The sequence below is a fragment of the Anastrepha obliqua genome, chromosome 4 (genome assembly GCF_027943255.1).
Source record: "Anastrepha obliqua isolate idAnaObli1 chromosome 4, idAnaObli1_1.0, whole genome shotgun sequence".
Classification (NCBI taxonomy): domain Eukaryota; kingdom Metazoa; phylum Arthropoda; class Insecta; order Diptera; family Tephritidae; genus Anastrepha; species Anastrepha obliqua.
In genome coordinates, this window is record NC_072895.1 from 102,594,115 (window position 1) to 102,616,637 (window position 22,523).

A 22,523-nucleotide genomic window follows, 5' to 3' on the forward strand; every position below is an offset into this window, starting at 1 on the left:
TAGGAACCATTGTGATGTGCAAAGATGTGAAAGTAGCTTCAACTGCCACGTCACCGAGGATTTGATAGCAGAATTTTATCTGCTCATTTCACACGTAATCATCACACACTCTGTCCATCAGCAATGAAGCAGTGGTGTGTTGCTTTTTTCACAATCTCAGTTTTTTTTATAAAGAAACCGTTGTCTTAACCTCGGTTACGGCAGAAAATTAGTTGATTCCATCAGAATCGCTGAGAAACGGTTAACGGTCTGAATTTGATCTGCATTCTGTACATCTTGCCAATATGCCACGTACTTGACTACTCGATGAATGCTAACCAAAGACAGTCCCCGGTTAAATATTCGCATGATTTACAGCCAACGAAAAAAAATATTTTCGCATAATTTATTGAACGATCCTCGTAAGTTCTGCTAAAAATATTTAGCGGAAAAACAGCTGGTTTGTTAACCAAAAAATATTGGCGCTTTAGGACAGATGAGCCGCCTAAACCACTAAACAGTTGCTCTTAAATAAACACTGACAGTCCGCTCTTAAATGCAACATACACACAAAGAGCCACACATACATAAGCGTGCATGAGAATGAACACTGCTTTGAAACACCTTGCATTGGTGGTATTTCAGAGACACTCATGTATGTATGTTTTGTATGGAGAAGTACGGAAATGTCAGCGTACGCTCAGTCTGTCGCTCTTCGGTGCCTATTTTGCGCCAACCGTTCATTTGCGGTTGCATGTGTGTGTACGTAAGGGTGTATGTGCACGCGTGTACTAATATCAGATACAACTCAGACTTTCATGCTTGTATGGATTGTTTTCTTTTTTTCGTTTTTTGTTCATTTGTTAGTAAGTTTTGTTTTGTTTTTGTTATATTTTTGCATTTTGGTTTCGACGTTGACTTTCTATCGGAGAGGCGCTGTTTTGTTGGTTGTTTCAAACGGAAAACGTTCAATCACTACGGGGATTTCAAGCAATACAGTTGTGTGAGCGGCGTTCGCAAGACGCAGGTGTACTACCATATATAAAAACATATGTACACACTTAATAATAAGCATATTAAATGCTAAAATAAAAAAATTTAAAGTGTTTATTTTTTTAATAAAAATTTGGTATAAATACAACGCGAAAGAATGCTGATACAAAGAATTCGGGCAATTTAAACGCAAAGCTATTGAACTTGTTGGAAATATCAAAGTAAATAAATTTTTTGCAATCAAAAGAAAATAATTTTTTTGGTTTTTTCTGATAAATGCGATCGAGTGTTTTTGAAAACAGTTAAATAATAAAAATACTAATAACAAAATAAATACAAAAGACTTTCGTATATTTCAACCGTGAAAAACATACAACAAAACTGGTATATCTGTCGTGCGCGAAACTACATACGTACATATGTATACATCGTAGCTACTAAAAAGCCAGTTTGGATATCCGTGTATATGCATCTTTGAGACGGTAGAATTCACGCAAATTGCACGTGAACAGCGAACCGAACAACCAAATAAAAGGCCAAGAAGGAAAAGTGTCACAAATTGTGAAAAACAAAAGAAAAATTAAATAGAGAGACAAAGACATAAATAAGAAACAAAAACATTACGCCAAAGTGAAAGGCTGGCCGCTGCAACTCCAACTACTCCAGCTACTGCAACGCAAAGGAGGCGAACTCAGTCAAAATGTGGTGCATTGTCAATCTGCCGAACGGCACACAATTAGCGGTCAAATGGGATACGAAGGCAATCGGACAGGAGTGTCTCGAAAAGGTGTGTGTTTTCTGTTTTTGTTTGGCTTTTTTTGTTTGCTCATAAAACTGCTTTGTGCTTCATACCTTACCTTCCTCACTCAGCCATGCACGCAACAACAAACATTTGTTTGCTGAGTTTGTTTTCTCATTTGTATTTCTGTCTCTGTTCTTCTCTGTATTATCAGAGAACGTGTATTACACTGTCTGTGTTGCACCGCATACATATCGGTTTTCATAATGACCTACGCAACAAACAGTTGCCGCATATTCGTCATTCAGCAGCAGCAGTAAAGAACAAGAAGTGCAAAAAGCACATATCATATACATTCATGTATCATACATATTTATGTGTGTATGCTCATATAAACATGCATATACCAATATTTGTTCATGTGCACAAATATGCATACATATGTATGTATGTGCATATGCACTTACTCACAATCCATAAGTCGCTGATTTAGCGCAGGGAAGCCTCTTTCTTCCTACTGAGCACTGTGTTGGCTATGTTGCTCTTTTTGTTGCTGATGTTGCTGCGGACTAACTTTGCGTAGTTGGTGTCATTGATGGTTTTTTGTTGGTTGTTTTTTAGTTATTTTTTTACATACCTATGCATTTATATATGACAACGAAGCAAAGTGCAAACTTGTCATTCAATTCCACTACACCTGTTTAAAGTTCAATTTAATATTTTCGAAAACACATCAATAAAATGAGCATTTGTAAGTAAGTAGAATTGATTTACAAGAATACCTATATATGTAAGTATATATATATGTTCGTACATATGTGGACACACCTATCGCAAAAAATAAGCTACTTGTTGATTGTTTAGTTGCTTGGCCTTATCAATTGTATTTTCGATTTTTATTTTCTGGTTTCCCTTTTTGCTTTTTTTGCTTTTTTTAGGGTACTAATGTCGAGTAAAATAGGAACTGTTTTCGATAGCACAGCTAATGAAAATATGTAACAATGTGCATACGTTCTATGAAACTACTCTATATACATATATATATTTATATATATAGGTACATATATACAATATATATACATATATATATATATATAGATATAATTTTACATACATATTTGTATAATTCTACTTCCATACCCTGCAAGGAAATTGAGTTGAATTGAAAATGTTGATAACTTAAATATATAATTTTATTAATTATGAATTAATTGCGAAAACTTACAAACTTAGCGAAAATAAGTAACTAAGTGAGCTACTGACAAATTTTATAACTGTTATTTTCGTTCAATAGCTTTCTCAAGCTAATTCATCAAGCTCTGTAAATATCCACCAATTTAGATGGAGAGAATTAATATCTACAATTCCCTCTAAAAAAAGGATTTCCCCACTCCCAAACGAAACTTACACCTCCCTTCTGCCACCTTCGAACGACAATTAGTTATGAACACCTTTTTCACGACAGAAATGCATTCGGCTGCCGTCGTGCTGAATATCTCTGAATAAGAGACTATCGTGTAAGATACTCCATCAAGTTAATTTTCCCATAAAATGTTAAGATAGGTATTCAGAACTCAAGCGGCCACCGTAGTCGAATAGGTTGATGCGTGAGTACCATTCGAATACCAAGTTCGCAATGCTGGGCATGAAGCAACAAATGATGGAAAAGTTTTTCTCTCATAGTCGTCGCCCCTCGGCAGGCAATGGCAAATCTTCGTGTGTATTTCTACCTTGAAAAAGCTCCTCATAAAACTCCATTTACTGGCTTTACTTTGTTTGCTGCTTAACTTTGAAAGCCTTTATGGAGAAATTATAACTTTGAACGTTGTTACAATAACGGGGAAAAAACGCTTGAGTCAAAGTTGCCATCTGATCAACTTTCATACACTACAGTAGTTTTCCATTTTTGCTTTATAGTTGTCGAAGCACATCAAGCGAATATAATTTTTTTATAGCATTTTGCCTCTCTTATACTGTTTCCCTACTGGGCACAATATTAATTCTTTTAGAACATTTATTGTATAATTGTTTGCTCAAGCAAAATAATGCAAAAAAAAGTAATTAAAACATTTGTCCAGAAATGAAGAAAATGTGAAATAATAAATATAATTATTTCTTTCAGCAAATTCATTTTTCATATCACAATTCAAACAAATCATATCCTAACATTTGCTTGTTTATTGAATTTGCCGCTCATTAAGAATATACGAAAATTTTGCATTTTATACAAGTGAATAGAATTAAAAACTGATATTCAATTAAATTTCTTAAACATTAAAAATTCCATAACTATTAAAAAATTAAAAACTGATATTCAATTAAATTTCTTAAACATTAAAAATTCCATACAAATCGCCACCAAAGTGCTGACTTCGGAGAAATTTTCAAATGCATAGCAAAAAGTTGATGTCAAGTCTCCAAAGTAGCTTCACATCTTCGGCAAAACCTTTTAAGACCAAATTTCGAATGTGGGAGAAAAGTTAAAATCGATCGTCTATTTTCAACCAAACCACTGAGCCTGAGTAAGAAATCCGCTCAAGGCTTTTAATGGAGAAAATCTGTATATGTGGTTGCTGGTTTTGTTGTATAAACAAAAGTCTGCATTGAATTTTGAGAAACGCTGCAAGAATGGCGGTACGTGGTCGGGCATTAATCATAGTCCTTCTGATGAAGTAGAGTCAACTGTCGCGGGAAATTTTATTAAGAGTGTTAAAGAACATATTGAGGACTTTCTTGGTCACTTAATTTAGTTCTCTGGCGCAGCAAAAACAGCTGAAATGGCCATTCAGTTGTGTGTAAATCAATCACCAATTGGTTGTAAAAGTATTGAGATGATCTGTTAATTAACAAAGTTGACTAGTAAACTAGCTCCGTACCCCGTACCCCACCAAAGTTGATCAAATTCGAGGTTGTAAAATCGAAATTTTTCGAGAAGAAGATTGCACTCAAGCGAAAACAGCTAATTTTAGGAAGGCACTAAATTTTAAAAAGTCGCTAAACAGACACATTTCATCACTCCGATTGGTAGAAGTTTTCGATTGGCCTGCGTCCGACTTCTTCTGAACACATCCGAGTTAAGTGACATCGAATTAATTTTTGGTTTTGGTAGTAGTATTCTTTTCAAAAGCGCTCTCGCTCGTTAGATAGTAGTGTAAGCACAGCTTCGTATTGCATATTCTTTATCGAATTGGTTGAGTGAAGTTTACACCACATTTTACGTTGACAAAGTCACGTTGAAATATGTAAATTTATTGAGTCTGCCTAATTTGTTTTCATCAGCTACTCGAGTGGAGCGCTTAAATTTTTTGGAGTCCAATTGTCAAGTAAGTTTATCAGACATATCATCACCAGCATTTCGGTACATTAGGGAACGAGTGTGAGCTACCTATTTTAAAAGTGGAAACTACGCAGTAAACATACATACATATGTATGTATATGCAATTATTATTGCTCTACTAATTTATTATTTACGGTTAAGCAAAAAAATAAAAAACAAAAAGGTAATTAACTGCCATATTTGGATGTACCGCTGAACCGTTATGAGTTTATTGAACGCAAAAAAATGTTTACATTATTTTCATAAGTCACTCAAAAGCGTATGTAGTTACGTAGCTACCCTGCAGGAAGAACTTGAACAAGTGAAACCAAGTTTCTGGTTCAAGACGTTTACCTGGATTAGTATTCGTACTAGAAGTGTTACACCAGACGTGTAACGGCGTAGCGAAAAAAGCGATATATGTCTTTAGAGTCAAATCGAAAATTTGTTTTATTCCGAACTTTTTACTTGTCATCAGAGTGTCAGAGGGGAAGCTGATTTGGGATTTTTATGAATTTTTTATGAATTTAATGAATGTAAGTTATTGCGTCATATTGAAGTTTTAAGGTTATAACAGCAGTTTGTTTACGAAAAAATTGAGATTGTGTCGGTGATATAAGAAAAGAAAAAAAAAAAAACAACGACAAAGAATAACAACTACGAATTCTGCTGCCGAATCACCTGTGATGGGTCAGCTGAAGTTACTCTCACAATTTTACTTCGTATGGCCAAACCTTATCTATCTTTCTTGACTCATTCTGTCGATGCTATAACGCGAATTAGTAATACGTCTAAACGAACTGAGTATACTGGATCTCATTTGTCGAATTTAGTAGTAGCTTCGAGCCGAGAATGGTAGAAACAAGATTACGCATATCGGAGAGTGTGTGACGACACTTTGGTGCAGCTGCATGAGAGCGATGTGAATATACGAACAAGAACGAAAGAAAATGGAGAAACTACACAAACAACACGCAAATAAATTGCACAAGAGCGAGGTCACACGCACAGCGAATCTGTCAAATTCGCTGAGAGCAAAGTAGCGGTACTACGATCGGAATAATAAAGTGGATTATTCTCTCCATCGTGGCTTCGAGCTATTGTAATATAGACGCAGCGTCAAACAGCTGGCACTTCCCAAGAGATCGCCGCGTAAAATTGATGTGAAAAATCATTTATTACATATGAAAAATAAAAATAGCGTAAAGCAATGAAAATTATGAAAACACTAGGAGCACACCAGTACCAGCGGATTTCTCTGCAGGGCATATTACACAACAAAAAAAATATATATACCTATGTATGCGAAACATATACATATGTACATACGTGACTTACTAAACTGTTAAACCCTTTTACGAGCATTCAACCATTGCCACTGGACTTTTCTCCACGCCATGCATTTATCTCTTCCATGCAGTGTTAAATAAGGCGAATAAAGTTCACTTTAAAACACTTGAATTCATAGCGCATTTACTCAAATTATATTTATTTCACCCCCACAATAACTGATAGCAGCAAACGCCTTGATTAGTAATTTCATAATTAACTGATTTTATTGACTTTGTTGTTTACTCGTTAGCAATTTTTATTTTTACAAATTTTCTTCATGCAGTACGTTGTCCTTATCACATTTTCGGTGATTAACAAAACATACTCGTATAGGTAGATAAATGGTTAATAATTCTTTGGTCTGTACACACTCACATATTCGTGTGTAGGTATAATCTATATATGAGGTACTTATTTACTTTGTCATACATGAAGTATTTTATTTATACCTACACCGATAACCGACTCGACTTTGTACCCACTTCTACTTATATAAAAGTTTTTATCGCAAAGTTCAATTTAATATTCATATAATGTAAAAAAAAGTCAATTACCTACCACCACCTACCTTCCATCAAGCGCAACGAAACCGTTTAGCACGTTTGCACGCACGTATGTACATATGTATATGTATAGGTACTTGTACGCATGTATGTATGATTTTGCCTTCATACATTTACGGCCTATTAATTGAACTGATTATGAACAAAATTTGCGGAAATATTTCAAAACAAAGGCATTAATCATATTTAACGGATTAATCAGCTTTTAATCAATTTCACTGTTATTGCGGAAAGAAACAAAGAATTATTGCTCCAGATATTGCCAATAATTATTTTAGGAAATTAAAAAATAAAGGAAGAAATATTAAATTAAATATCAGTCACTCATATGCCGTTAATCAGCGCCACTTTTTACAACCCCGTTGGCTCATTTACTTTTCTCAAGAACGCAATATTATTAATCCACCTGAAAGTAATCGATTTCTCTGGCCCTGTGCTTAGTCAACATAAGTATTGCAATAAGTGTTAATCGCTTAAGAAATTTTGCTTTCTTATGTATTTTATTTTAGTAATAAATTAATTTGAATTGTAAGTAGAAGCGGGCGTGCTGCCACCTGCAGCATTCATAATTCACTTAAATCTAAGCTGAATTGACCATTTACGATATTTGTGATTCACATTCCATTTACATGTACATACACAAGCACATGTATGTATTAGTAGAAGGTTTATTAACGTTTTGAACTTTAAACAGCGCTGTTAAATGAATTGTCTTGTTTTTATTTGTCCTAATTTATGACATTTTGGATGGGGTAAAAATACTTTTTTTTTTTTTTTTTTAAATAAAAGTATTGTAAATAGTGGCGCCTTCATTCTCAATTGTTGTTCAGACAAAGTACCTCCTTCGATTTGTAGTGGTTTGATGCTATCCTACAAGTGAAGGCATTTACAATTTTACTTTTACGAGTGTATGTAGGTGTATGCGAAGATTTTTCATAACAGCATTTTCTTTGCCATTCTTGCCATTTGCCTTCTGGGCACACACAAAGTTGTTGGTGTTTAATGTCCCCTGTTATAAATTAGAGACTGCATCAGGCGAGAGAAATGTTCTCACAAGAACCGACTGCAGTTACCAGAACGACTCGGATTTATATACATACGTCCAAGATCTGCCATTTCAGCAGCATTCCCTTTACATGTGTGCTGCTACAAAAACAATAAGGAAACTCCACTGTTTTTGCCATTTTATAGACTGGTATTACCCGCGAGCAAATCCACCGGTTTTTTTTAAATTTATTTTACCTACATCGCACATCAACTGAGCTTCAAATAATGTTACTGCTACAACAACAACATCGGCTTTACTTAGAGTTTACTAACAGAGCGCACGAAAATGCACGATAAAGTGAACTGTAATTTTAGAGATTAACGACTCTTAATCTAATGAGAAAACGACTCTTAATCTAATAAAAGCTTAGTATTGTGTAAGCCCAGCAGCGTTTAAGTTATTTGAAGAATTCCGGAAAGCGGTTTTTCATTATATGAAAATATTATTAAAGGTAATCGCAAAGCATCTCAATCAAATACATAGTTGGTTAGCTAGTCACAGCAATGATAACATCTTTTTTCAGGTCAATCTGCCGTTCGGAGGCGGCATAAAACTGTTAGAGCAGACAAAATGCAGATTGCAGCTATTTCAAAGTTCGAATTTTCTACTTCCAACACTTCGACGAAAAGTCTTGCCTCTGCAGTTTAGAATTGGCAAAATTTTTCTTGAGAATAAATAAATCGCCGAGAAAACCACTTCCCGTGAGTATATTTGCGATTGGGCTGATAAACTTTAGTAGAAGCTGCTTACTTAGCTGATTTCTTACGAGTATTAGAAAATTAGTAAAAGGTCAATACTCCGTAAATATCCTAGTACAAGAATAATAAAAAATAAAATATTAAATTAGTTTCATTAAATGAATAACAAGTAAGAATTCGCAAAGTCCGACTCAAAAGTTAAGTTTTTTATTGAAAATAAATGCCACTAAAGAAAATCTCTAAAAAAACAAACAATTGTTGCTCGTATTATATGAAATGAAGCAGATTAAACTCAATTGCCGCTAATAACACAAAATAATAAAAACAAAAAATATATTAATATGTGAGCTTTCGAAGTCTGGTTCAAAAGTTAAAATTGTTGTTTCACTTAAATGTAAATAATTTCATTATTTTTTAATATTATTGTTCAAAAATACGTCAATTTATAATCAAACTATTTGCAAAAAAAGTAATAAATAGTAATAAAAAATAAGTAAAGTAATAAATAGCCGTTTTAAAATTACATAATTCGACTTTGGCATGCAAGTAATTCTATTATAAATATTTTTTTCTGTTTTTTTTTTTCTTTGTTTAAAAATATCTCCATGCAATTGTGTACGCATAGTTTGACGTTTGCTAATTTTCAAAACATGCAAAATGCGAAGATTATTTAACATTACAAAATTACGCAAATTTACTTTAGCATTGCATGCAAATTACGTACATTCATGCATAGATAATGAAGGGGCCTGTTTATTACCATTAGAGCAATGCGTTTTTTCTAGATCGAATTGGTATGCTAAAGTATGCGCCAACTGCAATTTTCAAAAAACACAAAAACACATTTTTCGTAATCGAAAAAATCGAACAGCAGCGTTTTTTACTTTACGAATTAAAGCAGAACAAAAAAATGGGAAAAATTAATTAAAAAAATGTCTGTATGACAAACCAATTTTAGCATTGTTTATATAATTTGAATTGCTTTGTAGCAAGTTTTAAACTAACTTACCCACAAACCCCCAGCTCATTCGCTTCAAGCATTGCTACTAAAAATAAATCGTTTTATTCTCACAAAACGTGACTCAAAACATGTGAATGTATTTAATGGGAGTGTACTTACGCCCTTGCGCCTACTTGTTGATTATTGCAATCATAGTTTAACCGGTCGAATGAAATTGCTCTCATTAGTGTTGTTAGCCGCTGAAAAAAAAATGTATAATATTAAAATGTGCTGATAAGCAGAAAAACTAGCATAAAGTAGAATAAAAAGTGGCAGTTGCTAAATGTTGATTACGAGTTGAGGCAGCAATAACCGTAATTGATAACATTAACATGCCCCCAAAAGCTACATAACTGCATGCGTCAATCGGCGAAGGTTCATTATAAGAGTACACAAAGTAAGCGATTTTTTTGTGATATCATCGAAAAAAAAAACTATTTTTTATGTGATTATAACATACTGTTTAAAATGAGGGAAATCTTAGGTTAGGTTGAAATTAACCGAAGTTTACATAGTACTCACTGTTGTGACGCCAAATGTAGTCGGCATTTTATTTTTCTTCTACATATCTGTAGCTTCAATAGCATGTTGTTGTTATTGTTGTTCTTTTGTTGCTGCATAAACATTACCCATACAGCACAAACATTACAGTGACAGTCTTTGGCCTGATATAAATCCGGGTCGTTCCGGTTATGTAGAACCGACTGCCGCGGGAACGTTCAATAATGTAATTTGGTGTGCTTGCCAACACGAATGGCAAGCATGCCAATTCAACATTTACCCATAAAAGTTCTTTCCAGAATGGCTTCTTCATTTCCCTACAAGCTCAAGACGACGCAGATTTACCTATTTAACAAAGAAGCCCTTTGTGAGGCCTTCGCATATCTTTCGTGTTCTTTCCTGAAAATATGAGGGAGTGACCACACCTTTCCGTGCTAATTCACCCGTTTTCAAATAGCCACCGATTGCCTCATACATCATTTGAGTTGATTTTTATTAGATTACCAACTCATTTACAGATCTATGACATTCACTAAAACTTTTGGAGTTAGCCATTCATGAGAGAAAGACTTTCAGAGCTGCATAAATATGCGAGAAAATAAAAATTAGTTTTTTTCTGTTACTTTGAAAAATATACTTTTATTTATTAATATCTTTATTATACAGAAATTAAGTGCTAAACCACCTGACTACGATACGTAAGAGCGCAAGACCTTCTGCTCGCTGCCTGTTGTTGTTGTAGCAGCATAAACATTCTCCATGCATATACGAGGAATGCTGCTGAAGTGACAGTCCTGAGCCGGATATAAATCCGGGTCGTTCCGATTACGTAGAACCGACTATCGTGACGACGGACGAGCTCGCTGGCCAATTTTTATATTAGTCGTACAGGGGTTTACTGGAGAATTGCTCTTGATCTGAACAGGACATAAATCTAGATTAGTTTTTTTACAATAGATTTGTTAATTCTCAATATGTGTTTCACAACTTTTACAATTTTTTTACTGTCAATAGGTTTTAAATAATCTGAAGGTATACGGTGTTCAAAGATTTTATTTCTGGTCTTTGTAAAATGTTAGCATTCGTCAAGGAGGTAGATTACGGAAAGTTGATTCAAGTTACAATAGTGACACAACGGCCGGATTTCTCCCCTGAAGATGTGGCTATGGGTTTTTATTTTGTGTGATTTCAAATCATTGCAAGCGATGAGAATATATTTTTTTCACTCCCAAGTCTGGGAAGAAAACTGCTACTCTGATTTTCTACTCATTGAGTTTTGAAACACCTCTATTTTTGTTGTTTTTGCTATAACAATAAAATTTGTTGAAAATATGCAAATCCAGTTCGTTCGGGTAAGAAAGAACAAACTATCGTGGGAATGTAGAAATCAACTCGGCATATGTTTATGGGGTGTTCGTGACAGGTTGGTATATGTACATATGTATGTATATATATACAGCTATGTACATATGTATATAGGTGTTGAGCAACAGGATCGCTGCAATTATACTCAATTCTGCAATTATTTATTATTAACCCTTCCAGTTGTTTTAGAGCTATTGATTGCTGAAGTGTAGGCGGTTGAGTGGAGTGTTTTTATACGAAAGATGCCATTTTTTATCATATTTTAGTAGACATTTTTATACTTTTTCGTACCAAAGAAAACTAACTCGTTTCAATGCGCATTAACAATATGTGATACGTGCATGTTCGCACATACATATACATAAACATTTGCGTATATATGCGATAAAGTTTTTGTTCGCATAAATTCAGGACAGGTTTTAATAAATTAATTTTTTTTAATACCTTATTTATTGTGCCAGCAGACAGATTTGTCATTGATAATGTTCAGGTAATTACAAATTACATGCATACATACATATGTAAAAATAAAAACGTTTATAATTTCAAATATTATAATTCAATTACACTAAGCTACACTTCAACAACGAACCTGTAAAACAATTTATCTGCACCCGTTGCAAGCTACATTATAAAATTACAGTCCAATCAATATTTATAAGTAGTGAGATACGTCTGTCTACCACCAACATTCATACCTTGCTACATGTGTGTATGTGTGTGTATGTGTCTACTCGTAACGACTTAATAAAAATATTACACAAACGGCAACTGATTTCACGCTGAATCGCAGTGGAAACACTCGCCAACCGCGTGCTACATTTACAATATCGAAATGTCTATGACACATTTCAGAGATACAGCAAACATTTGGTTATTAGACATATGGCATGTGTTTGTATGTATGCGCATAGGTTTTTAGTCTCCCATTCAGGCCGCCAACGACAAGACGACAGCCTCGATGCCGAAAGAATTCTATGTAGCATAGCCAAGTGATAAATGTGAAATGAGTTTTCACACGTTCATATCTATTCAGAATACACTAACATACATATATTTATACATACTTATATATACTACATATTAACATTTGTACTAGATAATGTCAGCGAACGAATGTAAAGTACTTATATGAGCATTTGCATTCATTGGTTTTTTTTTTAATTTATTTTTATTTTTTTCTCAATTTTTTTTTAAGCGCAAGTTGTTATAAAAATAGCGTGTCATCGACGGCACGAGGTGCTTTGAAATAATTTACTTTTAAAAGAATATATTTCGTGCGAACCACAAACGCTTACTTGTCGGAAAAAGCAAGAAGCAAAAAGCAATACATTAGTAAAAGGTGAAAAGTAAGAGTTAAATTAAATAATTTCACTTTAAATAAAACAAAGTCCTGTTGGTATAAAAAAAATTAAAAAAAAAGAAACGAAAAAACAAATACAATGTTGAAATTCACAAAGCATGTGCATGCCTCATCTCAATCGGGTATCCATTTAATTAGGGTAACCCCGTGTAGCCCGCGCCTCTCAAAGCAGAAGCAGAAGCAACAGCCAGTGCCCGAGCAGCTAAATAGGCAGCCAAGTTAGCCAGTTACAATGTCCGTGTTCGCGCTGTACTCATGGAAATCCCACTAAAGTTATGCGAAACCGCAAGTTTAGAGTTGCCAACATGCGAAATAACTACTTAAATGAATAGATATAGAAAGAATTGAGTTAAAAGCGAGCATTCATGAGAGCATAACCGAGTGTGCATGACACACAGATTCTGAGCTCGAGTGCAGTGGAGGCATTATTTAATCAACAAAAGTATAGAAAAAGTATTTTCGGCAAATGTTGAAGTGAATTTTTGTAATGGCCTCGGGAGACGGTCCAGCATGCTTGACTGAGCTTTGTGTGTGTTAGTGCAGTCGGGTGTCGTCGTGTCACACATACTTGTTGTCGGCTTTTGAATGATGAAAATCAAAAATTTTAGATATTAGCGTCAATCAGCCGACACGCACACATATAAAGTTCTTGTCAAACAATGCTTGACCGTCACCAGAAGCTATAAGCTTAGATTATGTTCAATTGTTCATTAGCTCAGGCAATTGAGCTTTAAATTGCGCTATTGAGTTTGGTGTTCACACAAATAATTTAAAATTTTGTATGGTAAGTTCAGTTACAATTACGACTTGAATTTGATTAGGCGAACGGAGTTTTTTTAATCTACGGACATTCTTTTGATGATACATTAAACCTCCTCAGTCGCAAAAAAAAGAAGGTTTGTATTGCTCAAATTGCCAAGTCGGTGCTTGTTTGCACATGTCTGACTTAAAAATGTGTGAAGCTTGTACGAGGCACGACCTTTAGTTTAGTTTCAGGGGCTTGGAGCTCACTAAATGGCTTATAAAAACTACTTTTTCATTCTTTTAAAAACTTGTACAACCCTCGGGCCGATATATTAAATGTTTTGTTAATGTTGCTCTCAAAATATGTACATAAGTAATTAGAAGTAAATTAATGTGAAATGAATTAATTCAATGCAAATAAAAAAATAATTTGTTTTTCTTACCAAATTTTTACGTAATGTATTTAATAAATGATATAATAATAGTCGTTCGATGGCGAATAGTAACAAAGGTCTTTGCTTATTTTATAAAATCGATATGATAATTTACCTTAATTATAATTTATATTTTTACTCAATTTTCATTTAATCTCAATTCAATTAATATACATGGTAAATATTCATTTTCCAGTTCAAGTGCCAGCAATATTCAAGGCTTTAAATATTAATTTAATTGTAATAAAAAATTGCAACGCACTTTAAAACAGGAAAAGAACGTCAGCAATGTCAATTTAGCACACAAAACCGCAAACTGAATGAAAATGAACCTTCAAATACACATGTGCGTACATTTGTATCTACATACATACATATGCATTATTCACTTACCTTCATATGTTTAGCTAATGACAACAAATAATGTTTAATTAAATGTATTTACTAATTTTTTCTCTACACCTTATATTCCAAATTAATGGCAACACTATATGACCAACCCATTAACACTCGGCGGCATGAGTATGCCGCGCACACGGCAACCGTCAAGCAAAAAAAAAAAAAACTACAGAAACGCGTTCAGTTGAGTTCATATGTGAATGGGTACAAAGTCCAATTTTCGTTTGGGTCGCGTTCCAAAGTCCAATTTTACCATTCACACACAGCATGCTTTCATATGTATATGTAATGCTTTGTATATGTGTATGTTAGTATGTGTTACATTTCATTTCTGTTTTGTTCACGAAATTCTCTTCATTAAACAACTTTTTTCTCTCACCTACTGCTGTTGGTATTGTGTGCGTTGTTGTTGTTGTTGTTGCTAGATACCAAAGCAAGTAGTGTTCAATTCATTCTCTTGTAACTACTACATAGCACAATGAAGACGCACCACCAATAAAATACAAAAAAGAGATCGAGTGGTTAAAAAAAAAAAAAACAAATGAATCAGCAGCGGCGGGTGATCTTTCGCAGCGATAAACGCATGTTGCGCTCTTTCAAAATTTATCCACTTCACTTTGGTAGACGCTACATGTATATGTGTATATGTTTTGTATCTCTTTAGCGAAGACTCAAATGCTCACATCACGCACTCTGGTACTCTGGTACTCACAAGTGACAGAGTATTTTTCACTATGCGGAGTAATTCACTTTTTTGTTATATTTTTTGTTGTTGCTGTGGAATTGAGTATTTGCGCGCACATCTGTTTCGAATCCACATTAACTCGCTCATCTGCACATATATTGTATTTCACACGTTTGCCTATTTAAAACTCGAGTTTGACACCAAAATCCTCATGTGTGTATGTGTGTGCGTCAACATGAAAGACAATGGGATGGTTTGCTTGGTTGGATGGGTATTCGCGCCTGGAATTGCTAATGTGAAATGCAAATAAGGCAGAGAAAAAATGGCAAAACTTGAAAATGAGACAATAATTATATGTATATGTACATATGTACAGGGAAAGAAGAAGAAAATATAGTGTAGAGCAATAAGAAGCAGAAAAACGTGCTTGAAGTGCGCAAAAGGCATGAAAACCAACTTAATAACAAATGTATGTATATATTTTTGGAAGTTGATACCGCCCTATGGCTAATAAGCCTCCAAACAAAAAAGAAAAAACGGCCACAAACGCATGCTCAAGAGCTCTTGCCTATAAATAAGATTACTAACATACTTACATAGGATATCTCAGCTGGAATCTTTATTGCCATCGCACATGCTATTATATACATACGTCCATAAATACATACGTATGTACATGCATACCTACATACATATGTACAGTTTACCTGCTTGGCTACATACCGCTTTATTTATGTTTACCCAGCTAGATAACAATTCGAGTATGTAAATACATCCATGAAGGCAAATAGTTTTCAAAAAAAAATTTCTAATAATTTATAAAATCTACTTTGCAAAAATTCGTAATTTTATCGCACATTTTAGAGCAGTGATAATTATTTATAAAGAAGTTTGTGTAGACAATTATGCACACATACGGTTTATTTTGAATTCTTCTTGTTGGTTGATGTCATCGTATATTGCGTTTTACTTTATTTGCTGAAGTTATTTGCGGTTGTGTTTATTGAAGTTTACGAGTGAAAAAGGAATGTAAACAAGACCTACATAGCTATAAGTATACCCGTATGTACTAAATATATAGTACAATATAACTGAAGTAAAACGTAAATTAAAGGGCTCAAAATAACACAACTCAAAAGACGAGTCGGTGTTGAAAAATGGCGAAGGTGTGAAGCTAATGCAAATGGTCGCATGAGTATAAAAATGATTGTTCAGTAGTTTGTCTCATCTGTTTTATTTTCTTTAAGCTAGAAATTGCCTTTGAGCAAATAAAACAAGTGATTATTTAGATTTTTCAAGTCAACTCCTTCCATATAGGTGAAGTCAGCTAAACACAAATTGAATTGCATTAGGGTTGTTGTTGTTATTATATTATATTTATTATTATGCTGTTGGAGTGACAGTCCTTTGCCGGATAAAAATCCGGGACGGTAATGTAAAATCGAATGTTGTGGGAACGGTTGCCTTATTCCTGTTGTTATTGTAGCTGTGTAAAATTTTCCCATACATATGTAAGGGAAATGTTGCTGGAGTGACAGTCCTTTGCCGGATATAAATCCGGGTCGTTCCGGTAATGTAAAGCCGACTATTGTGACAACGAATTGCCTTACGGTCGATAGTTCTGTTCCATTTGTAATATACAATTTTCCACTTTGATAGCTATCCAGGGTCATTTCTTCGACTGTTTACGCAAATAACGATTTAAGTCTTTTTTATAATAAGAAAAAGTAATTTTTGGTAAACGTGGCGTATGAGTGATTTATTATCGTATAAATTAGGGGCGCCCATTTGCGAATGCACTGCCGGTAAAATGCACAAACAACAAAAATATGCAAAGGCGCTCATAGGAGCAATACAAAAATGAGAGAAAATGTTAACCTTTTAATTTACCTGTTGAAAAAAGTGTTTACAGGAGTAAGCTGATCCAAACATACCTATACACATTTTACTATTATAAAATTCGCTGCAGATTTAAAAAGGAAGCAACTTTTTTTGTGCTGTGATGGAGCTAAGAAATGCAAAAACATAGTACGAAAAGAAAAGAATTTTTCCATACGCCAAGGCTCAGCACAAATATCAACGCCACGCAAAAAGCTTAGGATTGTTTGAAAAATGAATTAAATAAATTGTTATACATACATACATACATATTTATGTGGATAACAGAAATCGTAAACAGCGTAAATGTTTACAAGTTTAGCTTTCGGCCAGTGTGGCGTATGAGTGATCAGCAGAAGAAGCAGCAAATGATTTTATTAATTGATGTGGAATGGATTTTTAGTATGAGCTCTAAATATGAAGAAACGTCAAAATATATGAATTTTATAACTGTAAAAAAAATCTAAAATTTTCAAAAACAAAGGAATGAGATAAAAAATGCAAATAAAAATGTATTGAAAATTAAAAAAAAAATATTGTATTCAACATTTTAATTTTTTATAACATATACAGCAAGGCGCATTTATTAAAGGTGGTGGCGCTAGACCAACAACAATATTTTGTATGTTTGATTGTCAAAGAAACGTATTGGAAAAGTAGAAAACAAAAAATAAATTCGCCGTGGTTCATTCTGGGCTGACAGCCCCATGGACACGGCGAAAGAAAAAACATAAATCAGCCGATTTACCGATACCACATTCAATATATTCGCCTTGATATATATTGGCGCGTACACCCTTCTTTGGGTATTTGGCCGAGTTCCTCCTCCTATTTGTGGTGTGCGTCTTGATGTTTTTTCACAAATGGAGGGACCTCCGAACGGCAGATATTTTTATGGGAACTTTTTCATGGCAGAAATACACTCGGAGGTTTGCCATTGTCTGCCGAGGGGCGACCGCTATTTTTTTTAGAACATTTTTTATAGAAAATTGGATTTACTGAAAAATCAATGATTTCTTTATACATTTTTGACACCCACCCTGTCGCTGGTTAGAGTTCAGCAACACCTGCTGAATAATGTATTATCGTTTTTTTTCAATGTATGTACTAATCTTTTTGATGTTCCATAACGAATTTATTATTGCCACGCCTAATTTCTTTTTTATTGCCTAGTTAACATTTGTTGCTCACCAACAATTTTCCCTCAATCAATATTGGTTATCTTCAACTCGTCTAGTGCTTGAAAATTATAGGTAAACTTGTTAAGTCGGCCATAAGCTTTTATTGATAACAATAGTTAATTGAAATCACACAGAAATCATAATACAAATAAGCAAAAACAATAATGACTGAAATCATGCATACATACACACACATACATACATTAATTTCATTTTTAGTTTTTATATTTCAATGTTAAGCAAACCCCTTCGCATACAAATTTCTAACCCACCTTTCGCCTTCCTTTTTCTCTATAGGTCTGCAAGGCACTCGACATCGTCTGCGAAATGGAATATTTCGGACTCGAGTATTGGACACCCAATCAAGAGGAATCGCGCACACGCCAATGGATCAATCTGCGCAATCGGCTGTCATGTGACAACAGCAGCAGCAGCATACATCTAATGCTAGCGCTGCGCGTCAAATTCTGGGTGCCGGTGCACTGTTTGCTCCAAGAGAGTGTACGCAACATTTTTTACATGCAAGCGCGTTCCGATTTGCTGGAGAAACGTCTGCAAGCGCATGATTGGAATAATGCGGCCAAATTGTCAGCGCTACTCTGTCAAGCTGATGGTATCCGTTTCAATCCTTTATCGCTAAGAGCGAAATGTCCCACACCTGTGCGCCGGGGTAGCGGTGGTGATGGTGCTCAACAACAACTGTCGCACAAGGAGCGCAAGGACAAGGAACATGTGTTGTCTTTTAAGAAGCGACGCCTGTCGAAACAAAAGTCCACAGAAAACATTGAAAATTCACATCTGCCTACCATTGTCACCGATGAAGGTACGACAGCTTTGTCTGCGAATATGAAATGTGGCGGCAACGTCGTCCACACATCGTCACAATCAGCCACAACAGCATCAACGCATTCCGCGTCCGATGATGACGTTGCGGAAGACAAAGTGTCAACATCTCCGCTAAGTATTTATCAAAATTATATTGTCTATCCAATATGTGCCGAGGATGGTGGGGACATAGACATGCCGGAAGATTTCTACCATTGCATAGCGGTGGAGCATGGCAAGTTGGCAACACTGAAAATGACGCCGAAATCGGCAAAGTATTGGCTGTTAAAGCAAATTCAGGATCTCGAGGGTTACGGCGAGGAGGTGTTCAGTGGTGTTACGGCGCACGAGAATTCAGCTCGTTGTGATGTAGCTGTTGGCGCCAATGCGATCACGACTTGCGTGGGAGACGAAAAGAATGTGTAAGTATTTTTAGTATACGAACAAGTGAGGAAGGGAATGAAACAAATAGTTTATTTTTTTATTAAGACTCCTATTTTTTACTGATTAAACTTACTACATATATGTATTTTGTTTAATTTAACTTGAATTTCTTATTTTATTTTTATGTTGCTTTTAAATTTAATGTAATATAATTTATGCTTAAATTTCTGTTTTCATTTTTTATTTCAAGTGAACATCTCAAATGAGTTGTCAATGCAAATTGCTTATTAGTATTCGTGTATATGTATTAGTAAACAGTTGTAATTATACAAATCTTCTAAAAATGTCTAAGAATAAGAGTTATTTCAAGTTCTTTCATTTTTTGCTTCTTCATTCTTTTCATTTATCTTGAATTCAAAAAATAATTCTTTTTTTTTTTAATAAAACTGGAAATATTTTTTTTTGTTTTAGAATTAAAATATGCATATAATTATAAATAATTTACGACAATTTCATTATTTTTTTATTGGTTTTAAATGATATTTAACATTTTTTTTGCTTTTTTTCATAAATATTTTAACCTTCTTCATTCTTTTAATTTATCTTGAATTCAAGAAATTTGGTTTTGTTTTGAATTAAAACTTGAAATAATTTTTTTTTAGAGTTAAAGCTTGTAATATTTTTTTTTAGAATTAAAAAACTTATATAATTATATTTAATTTAAGACAATCTCATATTGTTTATTAGTTTTAGATGTTTATTTAATTTTTTTTATTTTTGTTGCTTTATTTTCATTAATATTTTCAGATTCTTCATTCTTTTAATTTATTTTCAATTAATGTAATGTTTTTTTTTTGTTTCTTGTATTTTTATTTTATTCGTTTTTATAAATTATTTAAGTTTTTTAAATAATGTAACGTATTTTATTTCAATTTCATTATTTTTTATTGTTTTTAACTGGTTATTTAAATTTTTTAATTTGCTTTGTTTTATTTTCATAAATATTTTTAACTTCTTCATTAATTTAATTTATCTTGAATTCATGTAATATAAGTTACATAAAGAATTGTTTGTATTTTTATTTTATGCTTTTTAATAAATACCAAAAAAAGTTTAAATATTTTAAGTAATTTTATTTTTATTAATATCTTTAAACACTTAATTAAATTAGTTTATTTCACATTAATTTTGTTCTAAATATTATTTTTTCTTATTTAGTAAAATTTTATTTTTAGTTTAAATGTTTATTTTAATTTTTTAAACTTTTTCTTTTGTTTTGAATAATTTAAAAAAATTATTAATTTATTTAAAATTTATGTTCTAATTATTATTTCTTCTCATTTAATTACATTTTATTTTTAGTTTATTTTATTTTTTAATATTTAACTTAAATTTTTTTGCTTTATTCTATGTACATAATTTTATACAATATAATATTATTCAATACAAGGTTCTGTTGATTTAACTATCTTTTGGTTTTCACTCCATCACTTGTTTCCACTCCCTCTAATCGCACATATTTTCTCTTTTCTCTCTCTTGCAGCATCCCGTTCAGCGCAATCGCTTCAGCCAAGTCATTCCGTCGCACCTTCAAGCTGGAATATGTCGGCGATTGCAATGATCGTCGCGAACTCGAAATCAAGTTGCCAAAACATGCCATGGCTGCTGGCCTTTACCGCTCCATAACTGAGCGACATGCCTTCTATGTCTGTGATAAGGTACGCGGTGTGGTCACCAATCAATTTACACGCGATCTCAAAGGCACAATCGCCTCGATGTTTAAAGAGGACACCGAATTGGGGAAACGTTACGTTTTCGATATTCAACGCACTTGTCGCGAAGTGCACGATCAGGCGCGTCGTATACTGCACGAAAAGGGTATCGAAGCGTTAAATAGCAGCGCTGTGGGAAATGAAGATCTCTACGAAAGTATGCTCAACGGTGGCAAGCAGCCACTGAGTGCGAGTAGGCAGGAGCAGCGACTTAGCGAGAAAGAATTGGATTTCGATGATATCTGTGCGGTCACGGATAAATTAGATTTGGCGCTGCGTGAAAAGGAGAAACGCGATGCGGCTATTGCACGTTGTGTGGAAGCGCGTGTTTCGGAAGCGATGACCTGTAAAATCTGCATGGATCGTGAAATCAATACGATGTTCAATCCCTGCTCGCATGTAACCACCTGTGCAGAATGTGCTGCGAGGTAAGTTTGCAAAAATTTCAACGTCATGTTAGAATATTTTAATTAATTCATCTCTTTTTTATTTGCATTGCAGATGCATCCACTGTCCAAACTGCCGTGTAAAAGTTACAAGTACAACGCGTATTTATCTCCCACCTGAGTTGCGAATAAACTCAATGTCGACACCATCCGCCACCACAAGTTGTGTCGCTACTCATTAGTATGAGAAAATTGCATTTTTTGCTCGCCGAATTAGAATAGGTACTATAGAATGAGAGTCTCCTGCACTAAGCAAGAAGTGGCTTAGCTCAAAGCTCGAAATTGTGCTAAACGCGTCGAAGGCGAGTTTTAACGCATATGCGATAATTGCATAAATTTACTTATATTGACGTCATAAAAAGCCAGAAATATGTATGTGTAAACCTAAAGTAATTATTGAATCCCTTTTTATTCTAGTTTCGGTTACTATTAAATTAAAAATAGATTTATGTAAATAGTTGTACGATAAGTAATTAAGACTTCAAACTAATTTAAGTTACTTTGATGCAAATGCATTGAATATATATGCGAAACAAGTATTTTTTAATCAGCTGTTAACTAACTGTGCACTTAAAAGCCGTTAACTAAAGAAAGTATTCCAACCAGAATGTAACAGTAATTTTTATACTATAAACTATACCGAATTTTTGCAATATTTGCACATTTTAATTTATAACTGCAATCACTTGCAAAGGCCATTTTGTCCATTTGTCCAACAGCAATTTGGCTACTGACTATGCATTTTTAATATAGAAATTTGCTATTCAAAATGTAATAAACTTTTTCGACCGTAAAATAAATTTTATATTTTGCTATACATTTAAAAAAAATCCAATTTCCAAATATTTTGGTTTTTCGTTTTTGTTATGAAATTTTT

At 33.8% G+C, this 22,523-nt stretch overlaps 1 protein-coding gene across 1 annotated transcript; it reads left to right on the forward strand.

The window, feature by feature from the left end:
* The first annotated feature begins 965 nt into the window (after window positions 1-965).
* On the forward strand, window positions 966-22,489 carry LOC129245218 (E3 ubiquitin-protein ligase MYLIP). The gene is made up of 4 exons (XM_054883257.1): window positions 966-1,759; window positions 18,517-19,466; window positions 20,972-21,628; window positions 21,702-22,489. Exons 1-4 carry the CDS (start codon window positions 1,673-1,675, stop codon window positions 21,826-21,828), a joined length of 1,821 nt encoding a protein of 606 aa, XP_054739232.1. The 5' UTR covers window positions 966-1,672; the 3' UTR covers window positions 21,829-22,489.
* Window positions 22,490-22,523: the final 34 nt, after the last annotated feature.

Bases quoted from the DNA above. Each gene is read 5' to 3' on its own strand.
- LOC129245218 (XM_054883257.1), top strand. From the start codon at position 1,673: ATGTGGTGCATTGTCAATCTGCCGAACGGCACACAATTAGCGGTCAAA. The intron at 1,760-18,516 runs GTGTGTGTTTTC...TTTTCTCTATAG, and splicing joins GACAGGAGTGTCTCGAAAAG to GTCTGCAAGGCACTCGACAT. The intron at 21,629-21,701 runs GTAAGTTTGCAA...TTTGCATTGCAG, and splicing joins TGTGCAGAATGTGCTGCGAG to ATGCATCCACTGTCCAAACT.